Below are 21,684 nucleotides of genomic sequence, written 5' to 3'. Positions count from 1 at the left end.
TTTTGTGGAGCTGTTGTGTAGAGGTCTCACCGATGCATACTCTCGACCAATGGCGTGTCAGTAACTGCTGTCAATCATGATGTTTCACACCCTTTTTTTTTAATAGGGTCAAATAACGAAAACCAAACTTATCAGAAACACGAAGATTTGAACAAAGAGTGATAAGAACTACCTAAAATGACAGAAACCATCATTTTGGAAAAAATTGTTGTGTACATTGACTTTAGTTTGGTCAGTGTCCCACCTGCTTCCATGGAGGAGGTAAGGTTTATAGACAGCCACCAGGGGGCGAGCTAACATCTGGACATTGTTGACGTACACGTCTATGGCTGCAACCTAAAGTCTCACTGAGGTTTGAATAATATTCTAGAGAAAAGATAAACTAGTATTGACCTCGATGGTTGTTTGGTAACATCTTTAAAATGCAGGCTTATTATTTATATTTGTATAAATCACTGTCGGCACACCACACCAATATTGTCCGATATAATAATAAACTTTAATATCTGACATGTAAGACAGCACTTAGAGGAAAAACATCTGCGCAAATACAGTCACATACTCCACAAATAAATGTTTGCTTGATGAAGACGTGTGCAACAGATGCAGGCAGGAGTGGGACCGGACAGAAATCACTATGGTTACTATGTTCTGGGATATTTAAAGAATAACTCCAACATCAGGCACTCCCGAGTATTAACACTTCTGTCCCCAGGTCAAAGCTACAGAATTTTAAATATCAAATTAACTCATTTGTGGATTAGGTATAATTTTAGTAAAGGGGGTAATCCAATCATATGTTTATATATACATATATATATATCAGTGTACAGGCGTTGAAGTAGGAATGTTGATATTTACCTCCGCCAGGAAAGTTATGATTTTGTCTGCGCTTGTCCGATTACCACAATATTTGGTGGAAGGATGTGATACGGGTCAGGGAAGAACCCAATGAAGGTTGGTGCGGATCTGGATCAGATGGCGTTCGCATCAGGGGGCTTGATATCTATGAGTGTGTGTAATCTGGTGCAGCTTGTTTGAATTTAAGGAGACTGTTGGGCGGAGGTACGCGTTCTACAGAGTTCCCTTCTCGTTCTTCATGGATTGAGCAGCAGTGTGAACTCTCAAGCGTCCGACTCTGTGTCATTGGTTCTGACAGCAGCAGCAGATCCAGCCGTTCAAATGTAGGGAAACGTTCATGACACCACAGAGTCGGGGTGTTTCCTTCCTGACGTGAGGACAAATAAGAGACGAGACATTCAGAGTGCAAATTTCAAAAAGTCCTGGCTCAAGCTCTTCGTGTTTGACGACGACATCCTCGACGATTTTCTCATTCGTCAGATCTTAACACTCGCTGCCCCGGGTTGGTTGGCTACAGGTACATGCCGTTGATGAGGTAATCCGAGTCCTCTGTGGTCAGGGGCCGGGTTTTCTTCAGCTTGTGGCGAACGAGTTTGAGGCGGCAGCCGATAATGAGCAGCAGCAGAGCAGTGATGATGAGTCCGAGAGCCAGGGGCAGGACTGCACCTGGAGGAGGAAACAAAGTCATTACACATGAACCATTAAAGGAACCAGAGCCGGACAGAAACACAGACGTTGGGTCTCACCTGACTCCGGGACAGGATGTCCTCCCATCGCTGGAAAGGGTTTCGAGATGGGGACGTCGCTCTCTGCTTGGCTCTGGGAGACTTTAGGTGCAGCTGTAACAAAAACACAAATACACCTCAGTACATGAAGCAGTCAGCCGACTCGTATGTCAGTTTTTTTGAATAACAATAATAAATGTACCTATCTCCGTCTGTTTGGTGATGGGAGGAGCAGCGGTTGCAGGTTTGAAAGCTGGACCTAAAACACATTTCCATTATTTGTTAAACGCATCATAGTTTTTCTGTTGGAGTTACAAAAGGACCAAAAAAAAAGTAATCCTCACTTTTTTGAATACATTCACTGATGCAGTCTGATTCCTGCAGGAAGTTGTTGTGGTTGCCCTGGCAGCCGCCATACAGGAAGTGTTTGCATTCGCCGGCGTTTTGGTCGTAGTACCAGCGGGGGAAGGTGCCTTTACACGGTCCCACGACTGGAGCTGCAGCACAGGGATCTACAGGAAACAGGATACAGAGAAACAGAGTGAGGTTTCACCAATAATACACCGTGACCCTGGTCTCTTTCTCTTTATTTCAGGAGGTTTGGTCACTTTGGAATCCACACTACGACCAACCTGAAGGTTAGAGCGGGTCCTACACTCACCTGAAGGTCGATGGTTCGATTCCCCGTCTCCTCATATCCCACTAAATTGCCTCTAATGGCTACTGCTTCAGAATGTGATTGAATGATAGTGCTGCATGAATGGGTGAGTGTTACCTGTAGTGGTTGATACTAGAAAAGTCCATTTACTTTCAGCTAAGTCTTTTGAATTCTCTCTTCTCTTTACGTTTTTTAAGTTATTTATGAAGCAGAAACACCAACGATTCAGTGATTGTAGCTTCTCAAATGTTTTTCTCTGTTTGTTCTGATTGAAAATGAAAAATGTTTGGTTGTTGTGCTGCAGGTTGAAAAATAAAATAGAAATATGAGGGTGTCATCACAGGCTTTGGGCGACTGTGACAGACACCATCAACTTTCTGACATCTTATCGACTCAGAAATGAAGGATTTGGTGAGAGAGGATTTCCTACGTTTCCCCCCCCGAAAAAAACAGAGGGATATTAATGATGCTTTTCCCTTTGACGTCTTCTCCCCTCGTCTCAGCTGTGATTTCTCATCTAAGACTCCTGAGAAAACACCTCCCTCATATGATACCTGTGGTAAAACAGCAGAGGGGGGACGATGCCCTTCAGGTCGGTCTCTGATTCAGGGATCAGGTGGCAAACGGGACAGAGGAGCTTTGTTCCGGCACCGAGCTGTTTTTCCCAGCCTACATTTTCCGCTCCGTGCTGTGACTCAGCGTCTGCCTACAGGGCTCCATCTGCTTCCAAATCCAGACACACACTAAAACCATCTCTGCCTCTTGCACTAATGATGCAGCGATGGAGGCTCACAGCGTCGAGGACATTTGAACAACAGCAGCTGAAGTAAAAAATAAATGCTGGTAGATTCACTTAAAACTCATCTTTGTTTATCGTGCAGTTATCGTGTTAGTGGATGGTACATGGACGAACAAAGAATACGTCAAATACATTTATAGTAGTTTCTCCTTTTTATCCATCTTTATATACAGTGTATGGTTGCTGTTATTGGAAATTAAATGTTACAGAGTGTGAATTAAGAGCTTTAAACAATCTTACCTTGACTGACTGAAGTCCTCTGCTGACCGGTACTTTGAGGAGGAGCGGTCTTGGTTCTTTCCTCAGGTGACACGATGTTCTCCACGTTGTTCCTGGGTCCGTCCTGGAGCCTGGACCCGGACTCAGCCTCCTCCGTCCGGGCTCCAGACCCACGAGGGCTGGGCACGTCCACAGGGTGGCTCACCGTCTTCCTGCCGCTGTCGACTGAAGACATTGCAGAAAAACAAACAAATGATGGAGAGGTTTTTATTCTTGAACCATTAAAACATGATCCAGAATACACAAGAGATTATAAAAGACTGTTTTCCCGTCACTACAAACAACAACATGTATTTCTGATTATGAAACGTTTCTCACAGTTTGGGCAGAAGTCCTCGTCAGAGCGATCTGGACAGTGTTGCTTCCCATCGCAGGCGTAGGTGATGTCTATGCAGCAGCCGTCATCACACCTGAACTGGTAGTTTGAACAGTGACCGGTGCACACTGTGGACACACAAAACTGTAACTGCACCGTTCGCACAACAACTCAGCATCACAAACACTAAAGAATCTGATGTGGTTTGGTTTTTTGTGCGTGCGTCACCTTCTGCTTGGTGTTTGGGCGCCAGCACAGTGACAGAGACGTTGTCGGAGCTCTTCTGACCCACTGTGTCGGTGACCGTCATCTGGAAAGTGTACACGCCCTCCTGCAGGTCACTGATCTTCAGGAGCCCCGGGTGCGTCGCCTTAAACACACGTGCAAGAAAGATTGAAGGATGAGTGACAGCTCTGTCGTGTTGCCATTAAACGGTCCAGATTTACAACATTATCCACGAAAACATTTTAATCTTTTCATCTTAGGGCTGCAGCGTCATAGATTCTGGACTACCTCGTGAGCGCCCCCTACTGAGAGTGGAAGTTCTCCTTACATCATAAATGTTCTGAACATCAGCAGAGCTCATACCCAGCTGTCCCCTTATTAAACCACATTTAAAAACTCAACCAAGATCCATTAATTGAGAATCTGAACGTGAGAAATCAACGACAAATATTCATATGAAAAGTCGGACGTGTTTTGCTTGGTGCAGAAACCGGGCTCCAACACTTCTGCTGTGTTCTCTGAGCAGGTTTAGACACAATCATTTCTTATCTGTGTTGAAACAGCTGAACACAAGTCGCCCTGTTGACTCAACTAATGCAAACACAGCTGCAATGTGCCTCTGATGCCTGCGACTATTCATATACTGTGAATACAAAAGTTAGAATCGTCTGATCCCTCGAATCCCTCGAGCCTCTTTACACCTGTTGGTCTTTTATTTGTACAAAGTAAACACTGACCTTCATGTTGATGGCTGTTTCTCCTTTGACCAGGGTCCACTCGTAGTGGCTGATGCCGCGGTCGTCCACGCTGTCCCGGCCATCCAGGACGGCCCAGTCCGTGGGCAGCTGGATCACCACGTCCTGCCCGGCGTCGCTGCGAGGAGGCTCGTCCACGTCTGCAGACAGAAACACACAGCAATTAGCTTGCTGTCAATCAACAAATCAATTAAGTGTCAAATTTTTGGGGTGATTTCTGTAAATGCACTGTAATGTCCACTTGTTTGGATGGAACTAAACAGATCAGATTTAAAACACCTGCTGCTGGTCTCACTGTCCTGATCTAATTCAGCAAAAGCTGAAAGGTGGAAAAGGCAAATGATTAACTCACTTTATCGTTATCTAGATCAGCTGGACTTTGAAGTGGCTGAAGCTGACGTGGTCAACTGGTAGAAACTGTTAGGAAGGTGTAGTAGAACTTTTCTTTGAGGCTTCACACATTCAATCTAAATAAATGAAATAAAATAGAAAATATACTGAAGCTAAATGACCTTTACTTTTTGCCCAGTATAAAACTAGAACAGATCTTAAACTGATTTGTTGTTAAGTTCGTTATAATGAAGAACAAGTAAATAACCAGTATGTTTCCCTGGTTATTTAATACTTGAACTATAGAACATCTACAATAAAATTCTCACATACAGCATATTACTATACAATAAACACTTTGGTTTTACACATCATCTCATGTATATTATATATATTGAATATATTTAAGTTTTTATATTGAGCTCTTTTTATTTGATTTAAATTCAATGGTTCCCAGTGACGCTGCAGTGCTGGAATAAGAAGATGATCAATAACAAATCACTGTTATTGATCGTGTAGCTGAAGCTCTAACCCCGGATCTCCACCACCACCTCCCCACCTGGTGCCTGGTCCTCCTCGGCCGGTCCCTCCCCGGGCCTCCTGGCTGGTCCCCCGGCGGAGGCCCCGGCGGAGGCAGGGAGGTGTCCCGGGGCGCTGGTGGCGTTGGGGCCCCTGGTGTACGTGCTGAATCCCGGCTGCGGGGCGAAGGAGCACACGCTTCTCCCCCGGTAGGTGCAGTTGAACAGGTAACAGCTGAGGCTGTCGCCGGGCTGCCGCGGCTCCTCCTGCACCACCGCCACGGTGCAGTGCGGCTGGGAGCAGCAGGAGTGCAGGCAGTCCCTCCAGGTGAGCACCCGCTCCGGGGCCAGCAGGAACGTGGCCCCCTGCTCGATGGAGGCCTTGGTGCGGATGATGCGCTCCCCGACGGCGCTGAAGTCGCCCGCGCACGAGTCGATCCCGTCGGCCGCGCGGTCCTGCTGCTGCAGCTGCTTCCGGAACTCCTCCAGCAGCTCCTCCACGCCGGAGATCTTCGACTTGAGGTCGGCGATGGGCGAGGAGCGGCTGTCGGTGAGCGGCACGGAGGAGAGGAGCAGGGCGGAGGCGAGCAGCAGCAGCAGCAGCAGCGGAGGAGGAGGAGGAGGATGCTGCAGAGGAGCCATGTTGTTGTTCAGGAGGAGAAACAGCTGATCCTCACACCGCGGTCCGGAGAGGGAGAGGAACCTGCCTCCATCCAAGGATCAGCCAAGGATCAGCCTCACGAAACACCTCATCTCAACATGAGCACCGCGGAAAGATGGAGGTGGAGGTTCTTCTTCCTCAGTGTTGTCATGGTGAGGAGGGGAGGGGGGAGGGAGGGCTGACGTCACTGTGATGAATAAACACAGCAGACCGGAAGTAGAACACCTGAACCTGACACATGTTCATAATGTCAACAAAACACGAGCAGTTAAATAAAATGTGAGGATTTTATCTCTCTATAGGTTTTTATATAGTTTATTATTCAGTTTACTTTATTGTTTTATTATTGTTGTGTTATCAGGAGCGTATCAATAGAATCCGGGGACCTGGGGGGGCCCTACATTGAACCAAAAAGACACACACACACACACACACAAGAGAAAAATGACATGATACCAAGCCATATCATTCTCATCTTAAAACAATCATGACACAGATGAATTCTCCTTTCTCTTATATTTTAATTTGAATTAGAACCCAGCCCCCCCCCTCAAATACATAAATACGTATATTTCAAATAAATGAAAACACGTACAAAACCATTTATAAAAGAGCTGATTTCTCCTTTCTTTTATATTTGTATTTTATCAGTTGTGTTTAAGTTTTAACTAAAGAATGATAAAATCATATTACCTTAACTTTTTGCCCATTATCAGACTAGAGAAGTCCGAGCTTGTTTAGTAAACTTGTTTGTTGTTGAAACACAAGAATATAATGATCATGTTTACCTGGTTATACTCACATAAAACACTTATTTGATTAGTATTTACACATATTTAATAATAATACTCGTTGTCATGGTGAGGGCGGAGGCTCGTATTCATCACTGTGAGGAACAAACACAACAGATCACCTGAACCTGACAAACCTGTTCATAGTGTCAACAACCGCAGAACAGCCTCCTCTTTCAAATAAAAAAAAAATCTACGATAACGTCGACATTCAATCACATTTTCAACACGTTTCACAGTTTCAAGATGAAAAGTTTTATTCAACAGTATGACACAAACATCTCGATTCATTTTCGATGTGAAACATTAACGGAAACACAGCTCGTGGTTAGTTCCCCCCCCCCCCATTTCTGACATCATGTTTTAAAATAGCAAAAAAAGTCAAGGTTCTTCCATTTCATATTTTCATCACAACATGAACGTGACAGGAAGTCGTATCACACGAGCACGTTTGTCAGTGTACAACAACAGAAAGAGAGCAGATGATGTGACGTAACATTAATTACTAAACAAACATCGTCTCCTAGGATTTGTGATACAAGAAAATACAATAACGTCCCGTTTACTTTTCACGTGTTCATCTTAGACTCGGTCTAGTCCCACATTGAGATTCAACTAGGCTATGTTTATCAATATATCTTTTTTTTAAAGTACATAAATGTGATTCACATATAATTTTATAACACAATATTTACATGTTTCCGAAAAATAAAAAAAAATGGAGATTCCTAATATAAAAAGAAATGTGAAAAAACTAATTAAATAAGTCTCTGAACAGTAAAAAACAAAAAAAACAGGGCATGCACTGACATCCTTCAAATAACCACAACAATTAAATTAAAGATCCACTTAAATAAAGTAGTGATAAGATGAGAGAAATAGGAGTACAGATGGTTTTGAATGCAGTATTTTGTATCTCAGGCTTGTGTTGGTCAGTTCTGTAAACCTTTTTAAAGACAGGAGGAAATGTTGTTTTAAGGTTTTAATGGTGGATTTTTCCCACAAAGCGTCGCTTTTAAACGCACGTGTAACAAAAAGCGGCGCCGCGTCGACGATGCGACAAAACCAGTGGCACTTCTCAGTGATTGTTTGCCCGTCAAAATGACCTCGTATCCAAAATCCCTCGTTTCAGGATTACAAAACAGCAGGACCTCGCCGCTCAGGGGTTAGTGTTTGTTCCTCTGCGGACCCGGCGATCACAGGCGCTGCTCCTGAACGTGTCGCTCTTATAAATACTGAGGTAAAGAAGAGAATACTGAGTGTTTGATTCGGGGACACGGGTCCAGGCTTCTCTGGGCGGGTGTTGTCTCTGAAAGGCCTCAGGTTGGCTGCTGCCTGTAGTCTGTGATGGCCTTCCATAGTTTACACAGGATCCCACCTCTGACAGGACACACACAGAGACAACGTTAGGTTATATATTATAAAACATGACAGAAAGTAACACACAGCCGACAAAACTAAAACATATAACTCAGTTTTTAAAGAAGCTAATAAAGTTTGTTTAGCTGCGTATGAGTTTCATGCTGATAAATCCTGACACAGAAAGAAAATTATTCAGTTTTTTACCCCTGTTTGTTGGTTTGTTAGTTTGTTAGTTTGTTAGTTTGTTAGTTTGTTTGTTTGTTTGTTTGTTTGTTAGTTTGTTAGTTTGTTAATTTGTTTCGTTTGTTTGTTAGTTTGTTAGTTAGTTTGTTAGTTTGTTGGTCTGTTTGTTTACTTGTTTGTTTGTTAGTCATATTTTGTTTGTTAGATAGTCGTCATTAGAACCCAACCGATGTGGATTTTTAAGGGCAGATGCTGATACTATATTTGAAACTATTACTAAGATGTGGTTATCAAACTCTTATGACAAAGAAATGTAACTGAGGCTTGATGCTTAACCTCAAACTTTATTCTAAATAACTATAAATAGAAAGAAAACAACCAAATATGTGGCATATAAAGATGTAATTGTTTTTACATAAAATGCAAATCAAGCCAGATGAAGGTCCATGTGTGAGGTCAGGGAGGAGGAGGGGTTTGTCTGTGTGAGGGGAGGAGTTTTGAGGGGGGAGGTCCTTTAAGGTCTGAGTGTTTCCAGCTGTGTGTGTTTGTTTGAGACCATGCGACCGTGCACCAGTAAGTTTCTTTGATTTATTGTGTGAATTGTTTGAGAATTAATTTTGTTGTAGCTTAGTACTGAAAACAGAATTTAAAAAGTGTTGTTACCTCAGTCTTAAACTCTTCAGATCTTCTCTCGTTACATCGTGGAGGATGTCGTTCAGCGTGTACTCCTCATTCAGGACCTGAGGGAACACAGAGGGGAAATATCAGGCTGTGTGCAAACAATAAATAATATTAAATTAGAAAATGAGACGCATGAAAAAACTGCCAAAGTGACTTATTATTGATGCTTGATTATTGATCTCTTATGTGCAATCTGCCACTGTATATATTCTCACATGGTATATCTTCTGTTTACACTGTATATATTACTTCTATTCCATTTATATCTTATATATTTCCTTGCAAGTATTGTATGTTTACGGTTTATTACTACTTTACTGCTGTAATGGCAAATTTCCCCTAATAAAGGATCTTATTAAAGAAAAGGAGAAACAGGACGTCACATTAGTCAAACACAGGGACTCACCTTTTCTATGGCGTCCTGGTCGGCACCGTAAAGGCTCAGCCAGCCGCTCAGCTCCGAGTCCTCTCGTGTCTCCGCAGGTTGACTCGTCTGTTCTTCAGAGGACAACGTGAAGACGTCTGCCAGAGAAGAACAAACTTCTTTAGTGAACTGGACAAACTGAACATTTGCACAAAGAAATGGAGCAGTAGCTGCAGGAGGTACAGAGTGGTACAGAATGAAAGGGAATCAGACCTGCGGGCTCCGATCGCAGCCTCAGTAGTCTGATCTCCTGCTCTCTCTCCTCCAGCACCTGCTGCAGGATGGACTGATACTCCCGCTCCCTCTCCAGCAGCTGTTCTAGCAGCCTGGAGTCAAACAGGAAACGCAACAGGATCAGATGAATAAATAATAACACGGCCAATGGTTTGTGTATTTGATGGCGGTGGCGTCTACCTGTTGGTCTCCAGCTTCATCCTGCCCAGCTCCATGCTCACAGAGCGCTGTGCGTGGTGGGACTCGTGTGAGACGGTGGAGCTGAGCGTGCTGACCCCCGACGTGGCCACCGTGTCGTCGTGAGCGGCGATGGTGGGCGCTCGGCTCTGGTGGGCGGAGTTTCTCTGCTCGTCGTCGTCGACGTCGTCCTGATCGGCCGGGTCGCTCTCTGAGGCCAGACTGAAGTGAGGCCGCAGCTCTGCACACACGATTCAGTTATTAATGATCCATAGGACGAATATGATGCACTTTGTATTTCACACGTGAGGAAACATGTTCTATGGAAAGTGTCATGAATTCTGATGCTGCATTAAGATGAAGTTTATTAATTGATCAAAAGAAACTAGATGAATCGCAATTTGAGGTATTAGTATTATTTGAAAAACTTTTTGTTTTTCTAACTTTTAGCAGTTTCTGTTTTGTATTTTTGTAAAAGGAATATTTTGAGGTTTTGGACGTTGGTCGGACAAACAAGCAAATAAAATGTCTCCTGATTTTGTTTACTTCTAATGGTTATTTTTACTATTGTCTTACATGTTATTGACTGAGCCATTAATTGATCGTTTGGATCGACACAGTTTTAAAAAAGTTGATGCAATGACGAAGTAATTTTTTACACGTGATAATTCCTGGAAAGTGGTTTTCAGATCATAAAGGGGATTTTCCTTTATCTTATTGCTCAGCTACATCAAAAAAGAACCAAAGAAAATCTAACTGATTATTTTCCTAGTAACATAACTTTGATTAAATCCAATAGTCTGTCTATGATCTAATTCAACAGGCTACTTTTCAACACTCTGCTTCCTAAAGTCCAGTCCTTTAACATCTCATCCAACCACAGCTCGTGTGTTCATCAGACAGTCGGCGCTGCCCCGAGGGACAGAAGATAATTTATGTAGCGGCGCTCGGGGACGATACCTGGCACCAGGATGGTGATGGCCGTCTGCACGGCTTTACGGATGATGTTGTCCAGAGCGAACATCCAGTGAGGCTTGATGTTGTGGTTTCTCAGCACTTTGTTCACCTGGACATGAGGAAATGAGAAACAGAAAGAAAGTGATATTATTTCTTTTTAATTTCCCTTATTTCATTTTTCACATACTGTCGGTTTGTCTGCCATTTTTTTATCCACTCCATTTTAAAATGGTTGAATTTATGACTAGTCTGTTTTGTTTTTTGCTTCCATTGTAAAGCATTTTGTATTTTGAAAAGATCTCTATAAATAGAGTTTATTATAATTATTACTCATCCATCATCTAAACAGCTTATTCTTTTGAGGGTCGCGGGGGAGCTGCAGCCAAGCCCAGCTGAAATTTGGGCGACAGGCGGATAATTATCATTATATCACTGTACCATTTTTTTGATTTCTTTAGAATTATTAAGATGGTTAAAACATTATTTCCTGTAATTTTAAAGTATTTTATTGTTTCTATATGTAATTATCTTATGCAGCGAAAGAATCTATATAAAACCATATTATATTTGCTGATGTTTTAAGATCTGAACTACAAACCTTTTGAATGCATGAATTTCTCCCCCTCCACTCTGAACTGTTCCCTCTGATGACCAACAGGGGGCATCAGAGCCTCGTCCTCTTGCAGGATTATGCAATATCTCTCCCTGACACAAAAACAACCACTTGCTCCTTTGCAATTTTTTTCTCATCACCCTGTTTCTGAGGGGACGGGCATAAACCGCCCTTTAACGTTAACGTGCAATTATTCCTGACAGATCGGCCTTTTGTTTCCTCACTTAAAGGTTACGAGTATTTTCACATTTATCCGTCTGATCTGTGCGCGGGAGGAGCAGCAGCAACATGGTGCTCGTAGCAGCAGCTCTGTTCTGCAGCTCTGTGAAATGACAAGAACTGCACTGAAGTGATCAGAGGTTCATGCAGTGACTAAGAGAACCTCCGCCTACAAACAGGAAGAACAAACCTTTGAGGAGACTTTTTACAAATCAAAATCTACAAGATAATATAAGATGAGAAGAAACAAACAATCTCTGGGTCAGAGACCGTTTTGAATGTGATCCTCTGCAGCAGAGACGTGGAGTATTTCTTTGATTCATAATATCTTTATTAATAATTCACCGTGGGATGAGATGTGAGATTCAATTTGAGATTTGCAGCGACGAGCTCCTTGACCCTCGGTGATACTCACAGCGTCCTGGAACCCGAACAGCACGACCTGCAGCTGGCTGATGGCGGTGCTGTCAAAGTCCAGCTCCAGCTTGAGTTGCGACAGCGTGTTGGCGATGATCTTCCTGTCCGCCATGCGAACGAAGTCGGCCAGGCTGACCACGAGGGTGGAGATGTGCTGCGGCTTCAGCTTCATCTCCTCTGAGCCCTGGAGGTGAGGAAGAGGAGAGGAAGATGAGGCGAGGCTGACGTACACAGGAGCTATGAGGAGTTTATTTATTTATTCTTCTGTAGCTGACCTGTGTGAGGGCCTCCTTCAGGTTGGCCACCACCTTGTCCCGGTCCTCCGTCAGGATGTGGTGCAGCGTGGCTCGTCTCTCGCTGTCCTTCCGAAGCATAAAGAAGCCTGAGTCCTTCTCATCGGGGGACGGGGGGGCACTGTGGTCCTCGAAGTTCTCCACAGGAATGCTGAGGAGAAAAAAAAATGACTGTCAGGCTTTAATGCAGTTCCCAAAATATACTGTAGTTTCCAAACAAACCCACATGTAAAGCTAATCATATAGGTAATAGATTACTCATTGACATCATTGACTGGTGCAGCAAAACCAACACAACTCCATCATGTCAGATTTGTAATAAAAGGCAGCTCAGACCCTGTTTACTCCAGATTAGAAACACGTCTGAGCCTCGTTCTACCTGAGGAAGAGCGACCTGGGCCCCTTGACATCTCTCTCGCTGTAGCACTTGATGCTGGGCTTGAAGATGAAGGGGTTGGAGTTGAGGTCGTTGTCAGGGGAGACGGAGCCGTACTCGCTGCTGCTGCTGGTGTCCTCCACCACCACCGGCACCGGCAGGGAGATGCTGCGCAGGTACTCTGAAGGAAACGCAGGATGAGGTCAATCCTAAATGCTGCCGCGTTCAGACACTAATAATCAGATTCATCGCTCTGCAGCAGAGGGATTCTGTGGCAATCAGGAGGAAAGAGAGCTAAAGCTTTGAAGATGGTGAAATTAGAAATGGTGCTAATGAAATTTGGATTCCTTCTCAGAAAAGACCTCAACGCCTCGAAATTGATGCTATACTTTATAATCAGGTTTCGGATGAAGAGCTCAATCGGATGCATCTGGCAGGAAATGACACCGTGCATGAATAATAAAAGAGGCATGATAAAGGCATCCAAGCTTTTGCAAAGAAGTGAAGCTGTGCAATGTGTATTTTGAGTTCCTGGAAAGCTCAGAGCCGTGCGAGGCGGGAGGCCACTGGCAGCAGAAAAATGAAATCTGTAGCCTCCATATTCTCGGCAGCACGGCAGCAGGCAGATGTTTCCTGGAACTGACGTCCTGTTTCTAAAACAGAAATCCCTCTGGTGGTAAATATGTGTGAGGCCGTAAATGAAATAGCTCACCTGACCCCGGTGACAGAGCTGTGGGGGAGAAACATGAAATGTGTGTCAGTGTTTCATCGAAGGAGACAACAGACAGAGAGAATAACATTTCCAAGTATGTAGCTTTTGTCTGATCTTGTGTGTTGATGCCAGAGGACATGAGAGCATCTCTGCTGCAGGAGACCGTTCTGATGGATAGATTCTCCAACAGGAGCAGGAGGTTAATATTAAAGCTTGGGTCCTTATAAGGACAAAATACATATTTACTCTAAGTAATTAAAGCCCTATTGGTTGTCAAATTCATCCTTAGTGTCATTGTGACTGGATCCAATATTGTTTGTTATTGTGTTATTTACTAATGATAATAAACGCACATGACCAATCACAAGTCGATGTTTCACCACTATTTCATGGCATCGGATAACTAATTAAAAAAATGTAATTAAAAATTAACACTTGAAACATTTTCTATTTGATGTGTACTTTTTGTTTGTATCATGTCCCATCTGTTAACACGGAGGAGGCTGGGTTTAAGGCCTGTACCGCAGCCAGCCACCAGTGGGCGATAGAGATGCTTTGGCTTCACTTCTGGGATCGTCCATCTTTATTTACAGTCTACGTGACATCTTCTTGTTAAAGTCCCACCGACTTAATGTAAATATTTCCAAGAAGAATTTTGGAGATTTAAAAAAACTGCCAGGAAACATCAACATGGTTTTCTCCACCTGTGAAGCTGCCCTTGCCCTTCTTCTTGCGGCTGGTGACGGTGAGGAACTCGTCGGTGAGCAGGTCGAGGGCGGTGGCCCGGTGGTCGGGGTCGGGCTCGAAGCAGCGCAGGATGAAGGCTTTGGCCTCCAGCGACATGGACTCTGGGATCTCTGGATGGATCTTGAACATGCCCACCTGCAGAGGAAGAACGGCTCAGACTTCAGAAAAGATAAAAAAACATTTTTTCTAAGAACTCAAGCCCTCAAGGGAAATGATCTGATTACCTGCAGCGAGCTAACGTACCAGGAGACCCCCAATGCTCAAAGTGCGAGACTCTCACGACAATGAGAAATTCCTGCGGCGGCTGACGAGGAGTGTTGACTTAAGATTAGCAGGGAGAGGCCCCTCCCTGGAGAAATTCCACGTGGACGAGTGAAGAAAACATCCAGACGGTAAAAGTCTACACGGCGTTCGAAGTGCAGACGCAACACGACGACAGATGATCCGACTGAACCTGCAGTTCCACGAACCCTGTGACACTTGATCCCAGTTGTCTCAGTGTTTAGTAACGTACAGAAACATACATGTGCTTGTTTGAACTCACATCCGTGTAATTGAACCACAGGGTTTGGAAAGTTCCACGATTCAGAGCTTGGACAGGAGAAGCCTCTCAGACCTTTAAACGTACAGTTACCGTCCCTACTGGGTCACACGTGGCTGAGAAGAATATTTCACTGGTGTGTCGCACTTTGCTTTTCCATCCAAAGTGTGATATATATAAATTCTGCGTGTATCAGGGGGGGAGAGTAATGAGCTGAGCCCCAGATGTTCATAATCACAACTGGAAGACACTTTCTGGAAAACGTCTCAGGAGAAGCAGCTGTTTACCGTCGTAAAAAACCTAAGAGTAACAGTTACCCAGAGGAATGATGGGAATCCGCGACCGCCGGCGTCTCTCACCTTGAACATGGCGGCCTGTGGTTCTCCCAGTTCATAGAAAGGCGGTTTCCCAGTCGCCATTTCTATGATGGTGCAGCCGAGAGACCAGATGTCCGCTGGTTTCCCGTATCCCCGGGGACCCTTGTCTATGATTTCAGGAGCCATGTACTGGAGTGTGCCTGAAAAACAACACAAACACAAACAAAAACCCCACAACAAAATACTTAGATAGATGGTAAAGATAGTACAGAAGTAAAATACTTAACGTAGCCATAGAAGTAATTTCTGCAAAAGTTTGTGTCTGCAAAACCAGAATGTTTAACCACTTCAATGCATTTTCCACAGTTTCAGATTCCGGTTGCACATGAGTGACGTCAGGAGAGAATGACCGAAGCTTCCATTAGGACTAATTACCAGTTTCCTCCGTCCTGAGGTGACGACACAGTTCTTTCAAACCAGTCGTGTCACAAAAGCTTCACCGGAGCTTCTGACGTGTGTTTGAGCAAAGAGCCTCTCGGTGCTTTCACATAATCACATTCGAAATTTTTTGAAAGGACTCTTTTGTTCTATTAATAACCGGCTGCCTGCGTGTGTGCTGCTTTTAGAAGCTCGCACTCTGGGCTAAAAACAGACGGGGACACATTAATAGCAAGGCCCGGGCTATAAAAAGGAGTAGCCCAGTTTCCTGAAAGAGGCTCCACCGTCGCAGGGTGAGTCCCTTTCTGCTCCAATCAGCTGTCAGATGCGTTACTACTCCAAGAGGTCAAACTGAGCCGCGATTGGCCGCAGCGTTTGGCGGCATCACGGGGCACAAACCTGCCAAAGCCGACGCGTCTGAACAGCAACAGTGAGCTATTTTCAGGGATTTCACTCACCGAGGCTGGATCACGGCTCCGAAACGGGGACAGCCGGAGAAAAGTGTTATTATTCCTCACCGAGCAAAGTTTAACCCCTTGAAAAACATCTAGTTTTTGGGGGTGAAATTAAGCCGACGACATGTGTTGCTGGGTGAAAGGGAGTGATTGAGAGTGTGGGTCAGTGGGTCAGCGGGTACCTGTGAACGTCTCAGTGCAGGGGTTGATCCCAGCCAGCCTCTTGGAGGTGCCAAAATCGGATATCTTCAGCACGCCGCTGTAGGTGTTGATGAGCACGTTGTCACCCTGCAGATTGAAAAGACAGACAGTGAGAACAGATACACGACCGCAGGGTACAGCCACTTGTGAGGGAGGAAGACGACGGAGGAAGACGATGGTCTCAGCCAAAACAAGGTGATTACCATTTAGCTGCTGCTGGTTATGTTTATACGAGCGTGTTGTTTAATCGGGCGGATGCTTGAGGAAGAACTGCAGTTAATGATTGTCTGTGATGGAGGCGTTATCAGTGTTTGTCTGCCATGACATGACATAACCGGCAGGAGATCCGCTCTTAGGTAAAGCACTCAGACGCTGAGATGTGCAACACAAATAAAACCTGTCTGACCCTTTTCTTATATTTCATTTATTCTTTTATCCAGGTTTTGTGTTTTAAATTTTTCCTCCAGCAAAGAAAAACTGTCCAAAAGAGAATTCTACTCGCTTTGACTTTGGACAGTTATCCTACTTTTTCAGTTTCAAATCAGTTTTTTAAGATTTGAACTGAAAATGTATCTCAGACAGAACTGACATCTTCCCCCCGGGGATTTCTATCGCTGACGTTTCTGCAGCTCGTGCACGACTTTCTGTTCTTGAAATGCAAATCCTCTCCGCAGCGTTGGAACATCCCACCTGACACACGAGCGCTCGTCACGAAGTTGGTTCCGCGCTGTATAATCAGTGTTAATTGAAGAGGCCTCTGAACGCAGCCTGGCGGAATATAAAGCAATGATATTAAAATCTAAGATGGCTGCAGTCTAAATGATCCTTTCCCTCAATTCTCTGAACAATATCCTTTCCGGTAATTATCCTGCAATAAGGCAACGATGCCACGAAGGTAATTAAAGAAACCTCAGTCGGATCGTTAACTGCACAATAAGGTGCGTGGTACCTTGATGTCTCTGTGTGCGATCTGGTTGTCGTGCAGGTACTTGAGCCCCTCGAGGATCTGCCGCGTGTAGAAGCCGATGGTGGGCTCGTTGTTTTTCAGAGGGCCCCACTTGGACCTGAGCAGCGCCGACAGACTCCCTGCACAACAACAGGACCAAAAAACAATTAATACGCTGGCTCTGACCTGAGGTCAGCAGCACGGGGCTGATTGGTCCAACATTCAAGGCCTCTCTAATCAGGACGAAGAGCTGACGCAACCGGGACAAACTCCGTTCTCCAGGAGATTGTTCCAGAAAAGCAGTTTCAATGTGATTATCTGTGCTTGTAATGTATAATATATACTTTACTCTACGAACTTTTGTTAGTTGTGTGTTAAAACATGTTATTGTTGTTTCCGATGCTCCGACACACGTTGTGTTTCTCTCCTGTTTGAGTCAAACTCTCTTCACGTCTTCTGGTTGTTGTTTTATTAGTTTTAGTTTAAAGAGCGTGAACGGTCGTCTCACCTCCGGGAACCTGCTCCATGAAGATCTTGATGAAGCCGTTCTCACTGAGGGAGCCGAGGTACTGGACGATGTTCTTGTGCTTTAAGTGCTTGTGGAGAGCGATCTCCTCGTGGAGCGGCTGAGAGTACCTGCGTTACAGAAGAGGGAGATTATAAGGAAATTACACGTAAACAGATAATCTACGTAGAAGAAGCCCGGTTAAGAACAGAGAACTTCTACAATGACGAGATCTCGGTCTTTATTTCGATTTACGATTCATTTGAAAAAGGTTAGGGGCCCCAAGTTTACTGGAAGATCTATTAAGACTTTAATTTGAATATACAAATAGTTGCACATACACACATAGAAAATACTGCAAATTGAAAGTATTGACTACTAATATTATGTTTATCTACACATTACATAAGGGGATTATAACTAAACTGAAACTTAAACTAACCAAACTTAACCAAAACTTTGGTCAAGGCAGCAACTACTGATTAGTTTCATTATCAATTCATCTACCAATTATTACTTTGATTATTTCACTAACTATTTGGTTTATATACGTCTATATCCATATATCAACAACTCCCTAGACTCAGGGTGGTGTCTTTAAATGTCTCATTTTGTCTTAAAGCTGAAAGATATTCATTTCACCGATGAAGATTAAGAAAACATACATTTATTTACATATGACTCCATATGTAAATAACGTGTCCAGAGCCACGACCAGAGGACTGAAGTGTAAAAACACTGAGGCTGGATCTCGATATCTGTTCCCAGCAGCAGGAAACTCTTCACATGAATCACACCCTCCGTCTCTCCCCGTCTCCGGCTCTGAATCCACTGGTGAATTATTTACCCAAATTCTCCACATTCTTCGCAGCTGAGCGCCCCGCTGACTCGCTGATGTGATTAGTGCAGCAACGTGTGGCGGGCGGACTCATCGGGTCTGTGACGGAGCCGGAGACGAGAGGGTGGAGGGACGAGGGGGGGAAGGTGGACGGACGGAGTTTGTTCTCCATAGAAACCACCAGGGACACAGATAATAGTAATAATAATAATAATAAAACCCCCATGTTGTCTTTCTTCCTCACCTGCTGTCTTTCTCTGGGATTTCTTTGATGGCCAGTCGGACCTGGTTGCTGAGGTCTCGGCCGGCGTACACCACGCCGAACGTGCCTTTTCCCAGAACCACCCTCTCTCCGTGCTCGTCGTACTCATAGTCGTACTGTGGACACAAGCACAACACACAGGGAACTGTGATTTGTGACAGTGGGGATGTTAGATGTAATATATTGTTTTCATATAAACAACTGTGATCCCAACAATAACGTTAGTAATAAAAATAATAAAAAATAACTTCATAGATCAGGACACGTTTACTTTTCTATTACTGTAAATAACTGAATTTAATTTACATGCAATGCTTCGTCCTAGAAGACAGAAAGTTGAAATGTGAATGTTTGAAGAAAAGAAATAGCTGCATGATTGTGTCTTTGTTGTTTGGACATTTAAACCTGTTAAAATGATCTGGACTCTATTTTTAACACTTTGTGTTTCGTTTAATTACTTTTGTTTGTTTCTGACAAAATAGAAAACACCAGCACAGAACAGAAGTTTCTTTCTTCGCAAGATTATTCTATTCTCCTTATTGTAAAATCCAGTCTGTGCATATATCCCTCCTGTTTTTCCCGATTAACGTTTTGAAACCTTTGTAATCAGATTACTTTAAACCTGTTACATTGGTTCCTGGGCACAGTTAATGTTCTTTTCAGACACGTGTGATGGATGTGGACATGAACCCTGGTTTGAGGACAGGCCATGTTACCGAGGGGCAGCGTCGGCCTGCGGATGAACCGACGGTGGATTCAGGCCGATGATAAATCAAACACCAGCGAGAGGAACCTGTTCGACATCTGATACGAGCCGAGCCGAGGCAAACAGGGTGCGGCTGTGTTTTGGGTAATTAGGTTTTCTCCTCCCGAGGCTCCACTGGGGAGTGAGTGCAGGTGAGTGCAGCAGCAGGTGTCAGAGCTCAGTCACTTATCAATAATAAAACACACCGGATCAGAAAAAGGAAAATGCTAAAGTAGAGTCTAGTTTGGTCTTTTGATGGAAGACTTACAAATATTCAAGGGTTTGGAAATAAAGAAAAACTTGTCTAGTGCAAATCAATTGTTGAAATTAATTGATTTTAATTAATTAATTGATTTTCTTCCGTCAGAAATCAGATTTCCTGTGACATATTAAGAACATGGACAAAATAAACCACAGAAACACAACAGGATGTAACAAAACAATGCAGGAAAGGGATGAATTAAAGTTAGAATTAAAATTAAAAGTGCAAAACGTATATTTTGCTGAAGGAAAATCCCAAGGGCAGTCATTTTGGATACAGATGGTAAAAATGACACTGTGCCAGGTCATTTGTTCACAGCACTAATGTTTCGGTTCCTGTTCCTCAACAGAATCTGATATTATCGCTTTAGCCTGTAAATCTTCGACGTTTATTCACCAAGACAAAGAAATTCAGCTCTAAGGCTGAAACTCAATCTTTTGTCGAGACTCGGTTCAATGCAACAAAGAAGTGAATCCAGGCTTCTCACCTCCAAGGCGTCGTTGTCGCAGTCTCCCTCCTCTGGACCTTTCCACGTCTCCTCGGTGATGCTGTTGACCAGATCACAGAACCTAACAGAGAAGAGCCCGGTTAGCGTCCTGCTCAGGAAATACTGTGAAAATCCCTTGAGCAGCAGATTCATGACGGAGATTAAAGTTACACCGTGAACCTGCAAAGTGTTTTAACATCGACAGCTTCGGCATTTGAAGAGTTAAACTTCAGCTTCGAGCTCGTTTGTCAGGTTGTCGGCTTCGTTGTGAAGATGAAGACTGAACAATAGCAGCAGGTTTCGGAAAACTGGAAAACGTAAAATACAGAAAGATAATCTAACACTGTACTGCTTGCATCTAAGAATATACAGTGAAATCTGTAGTTATTATTATGTTTTTGACGTTGACAGCTTCAGCATGTGTTAAATTGTGTTAAATGTGTTCCTGCAGAAACCTGAAGCAACAATCAATCAAAAATCTAAAACTCTACAGCCTGCATTTCTAAATTTAGAAATGCAGGCCCAATGCCCCCCCCCCCCCAATGCTCAGGTGGGCAGGCACTTATTGACGTGTGTACGTTTGGGACAATTTACATGTGTTGTCTCGGATCCACGGAGTCCATATTGTGATTGAGTGGCTTTATTTACAAGCTGGTGTAGTGATCCAGAAGGGGTTAGAGTGTGTTTACATGCACACCTCCCACACACACACACACACACACACACACACACACATCGACCCAAACACACACACACACACACAGTTATTGACCTTTACCACTCCCACCGCACACAAGCTGTGAATCAGTCGCCTTGATTCTCCGTCACACACACAACATGCCTGCAGGTGTTCGCTGGTACACGTGTGCACATGCCAATCATGCATATGCACAATTAGACTGGATCTCTTCCACTTTGCAAGCACCTCTTATTCCTCCCTTCCTCCTCCCCCCCCCCACTGTCACTCCCCGTTCCCCTGTATGAAAAGGAGAGCAGCATCACAACACCAGCAGGCATGACTCACTGACTCTCACACTCGGGGATAATGGAACTGGAAGTGCTCGGGAGCCTCCGATGTGAAAGTCACAAGTCGGAACAGTCGGCGCTTCGCTGCGCGGCGAGCGAGGAACACGCTGGCGTCGACACGAGAGAAGGTGCGTTAGCGGTGAGAGGGAAGGTGAGAAGCTTCCAACCTGAGAACAGAGCTGACGAGAGAGCGTCGGAATATTTGCTGAACTTTTTGTTCTATCACACGTCGTTTATCACGCTGACAACAAGCGTCAGGGGCAGATTTCAGCTTCAGCATGCAGACTGAAAAACCCAGGGGATTGAACCTACGACCTTCTGGTTAGGGGACGACCCACTACAATCATT

At 44.2% G+C, this 21,684-nt stretch overlaps 2 protein-coding genes and 1 long non-coding RNA gene across 4 annotated transcripts in view; 1 reads left to right on the top strand and 2 right to left on the bottom strand.

The window, feature by feature from the left end:
- Window positions 1–480: 480 nt before the first annotated feature.
- Window positions 481–6,291, bottom strand: lrp11 (low density lipoprotein receptor-related protein 11). Of its 2 annotated transcripts, none has more exons than XM_035144094.2 (9): window positions 5,481–6,291; window positions 4,601–4,758; window positions 3,867–4,008; window positions 3,641–3,766; window positions 3,284–3,487; window positions 1,931–2,098; window positions 1,789–1,845; window positions 1,608–1,700; window positions 481–1,527 (listed from the first exon to the last, which is right to left on the bottom strand). In XM_035144094.2, the coding sequence occupies exons 1-9, from the start codon at window positions 6,106–6,108 to the stop codon at window positions 1,373–1,375; spliced, it is 1,731 nt and encodes a 576-aa protein (XP_034999985.1). In that variant the 5' UTR covers window positions 6,109–6,291; the 3' UTR covers window positions 481–1,372. The 2 variants fall into 2 exon arrangements, with proteins under 2 accessions (XP_034999985.1, XP_034999986.1); XM_035144095.2 differs by having other exon boundaries at window positions 5,508–6,291.
- Window positions 6,292–6,631: 340 nt separating this feature from the next.
- map3k5 (mitogen-activated protein kinase kinase kinase 5) overlaps window positions 6,632–21,684 on the bottom strand; it is a 48,175-nt gene continuing 33,122 nt past the window's right edge. The window contains exons 14-30 of the mRNA XM_035143900.2: window positions 20,311–20,392; window positions 18,799–18,932; window positions 17,720–17,847; window positions 17,215–17,351; window positions 16,247–16,352; window positions 15,214–15,371; window positions 14,271–14,448; window positions 13,567–13,584; window positions 12,858–13,035; window positions 12,461–12,629; window positions 12,184–12,369; window positions 10,940–11,045; window positions 9,983–10,220; window positions 9,782–9,894; window positions 9,551–9,666; window positions 9,127–9,203; window positions 6,632–8,298 (exon numbers count right to left, since the gene is read on the bottom strand). Coding sequence (XP_034999791.2) covers window positions 8,238–8,298; window positions 9,127–9,203; window positions 9,551–9,666; window positions 9,782–9,894; window positions 9,983–10,220; window positions 10,940–11,045; window positions 12,184–12,369; window positions 12,461–12,629; window positions 12,858–13,035; window positions 13,567–13,584; window positions 14,271–14,448; window positions 15,214–15,371; window positions 16,247–16,352; window positions 17,215–17,351; window positions 17,720–17,847; window positions 18,799–18,932; window positions 20,311–20,392 — 2,185 coding nt within the window. The 3' untranslated portion in view covers window positions 6,632–8,237. The remainder of the gene's footprint in view (window positions 8,299–9,126; window positions 9,204–9,550; window positions 9,667–9,781; window positions 9,895–9,982; window positions 10,221–10,939; window positions 11,046–12,183; window positions 12,370–12,460; window positions 12,630–12,857; window positions 13,036–13,566; window positions 13,585–14,270; window positions 14,449–15,213; window positions 15,372–16,246; window positions 16,353–17,214; window positions 17,352–17,719; window positions 17,848–18,798; window positions 18,933–20,310; window positions 20,393–21,684) is intronic.
- On the top strand, window positions 8,955–10,520 carry LOC124851196. Its single transcript, XR_007032274.1, has 2 exons — window positions 8,955–9,036; window positions 9,493–10,520. It is a non-coding gene; the product is annotated as an uncharacterized LOC124851196 (long non-coding RNA).

Source organism: Hippoglossus stenolepis, chromosome 20 (assembly GCF_022539355.2).
Source record: "Hippoglossus stenolepis isolate QCI-W04-F060 chromosome 20, HSTE1.2, whole genome shotgun sequence".
Lineage (NCBI taxonomy): Eukaryota > Metazoa > Chordata > Actinopteri > Pleuronectiformes > Pleuronectidae > Hippoglossus > Hippoglossus stenolepis.
The sequence above is the reverse complement of the archived record's forward strand: the minus strand, read 5'-3'. Positions and strand labels throughout refer to the sequence as shown.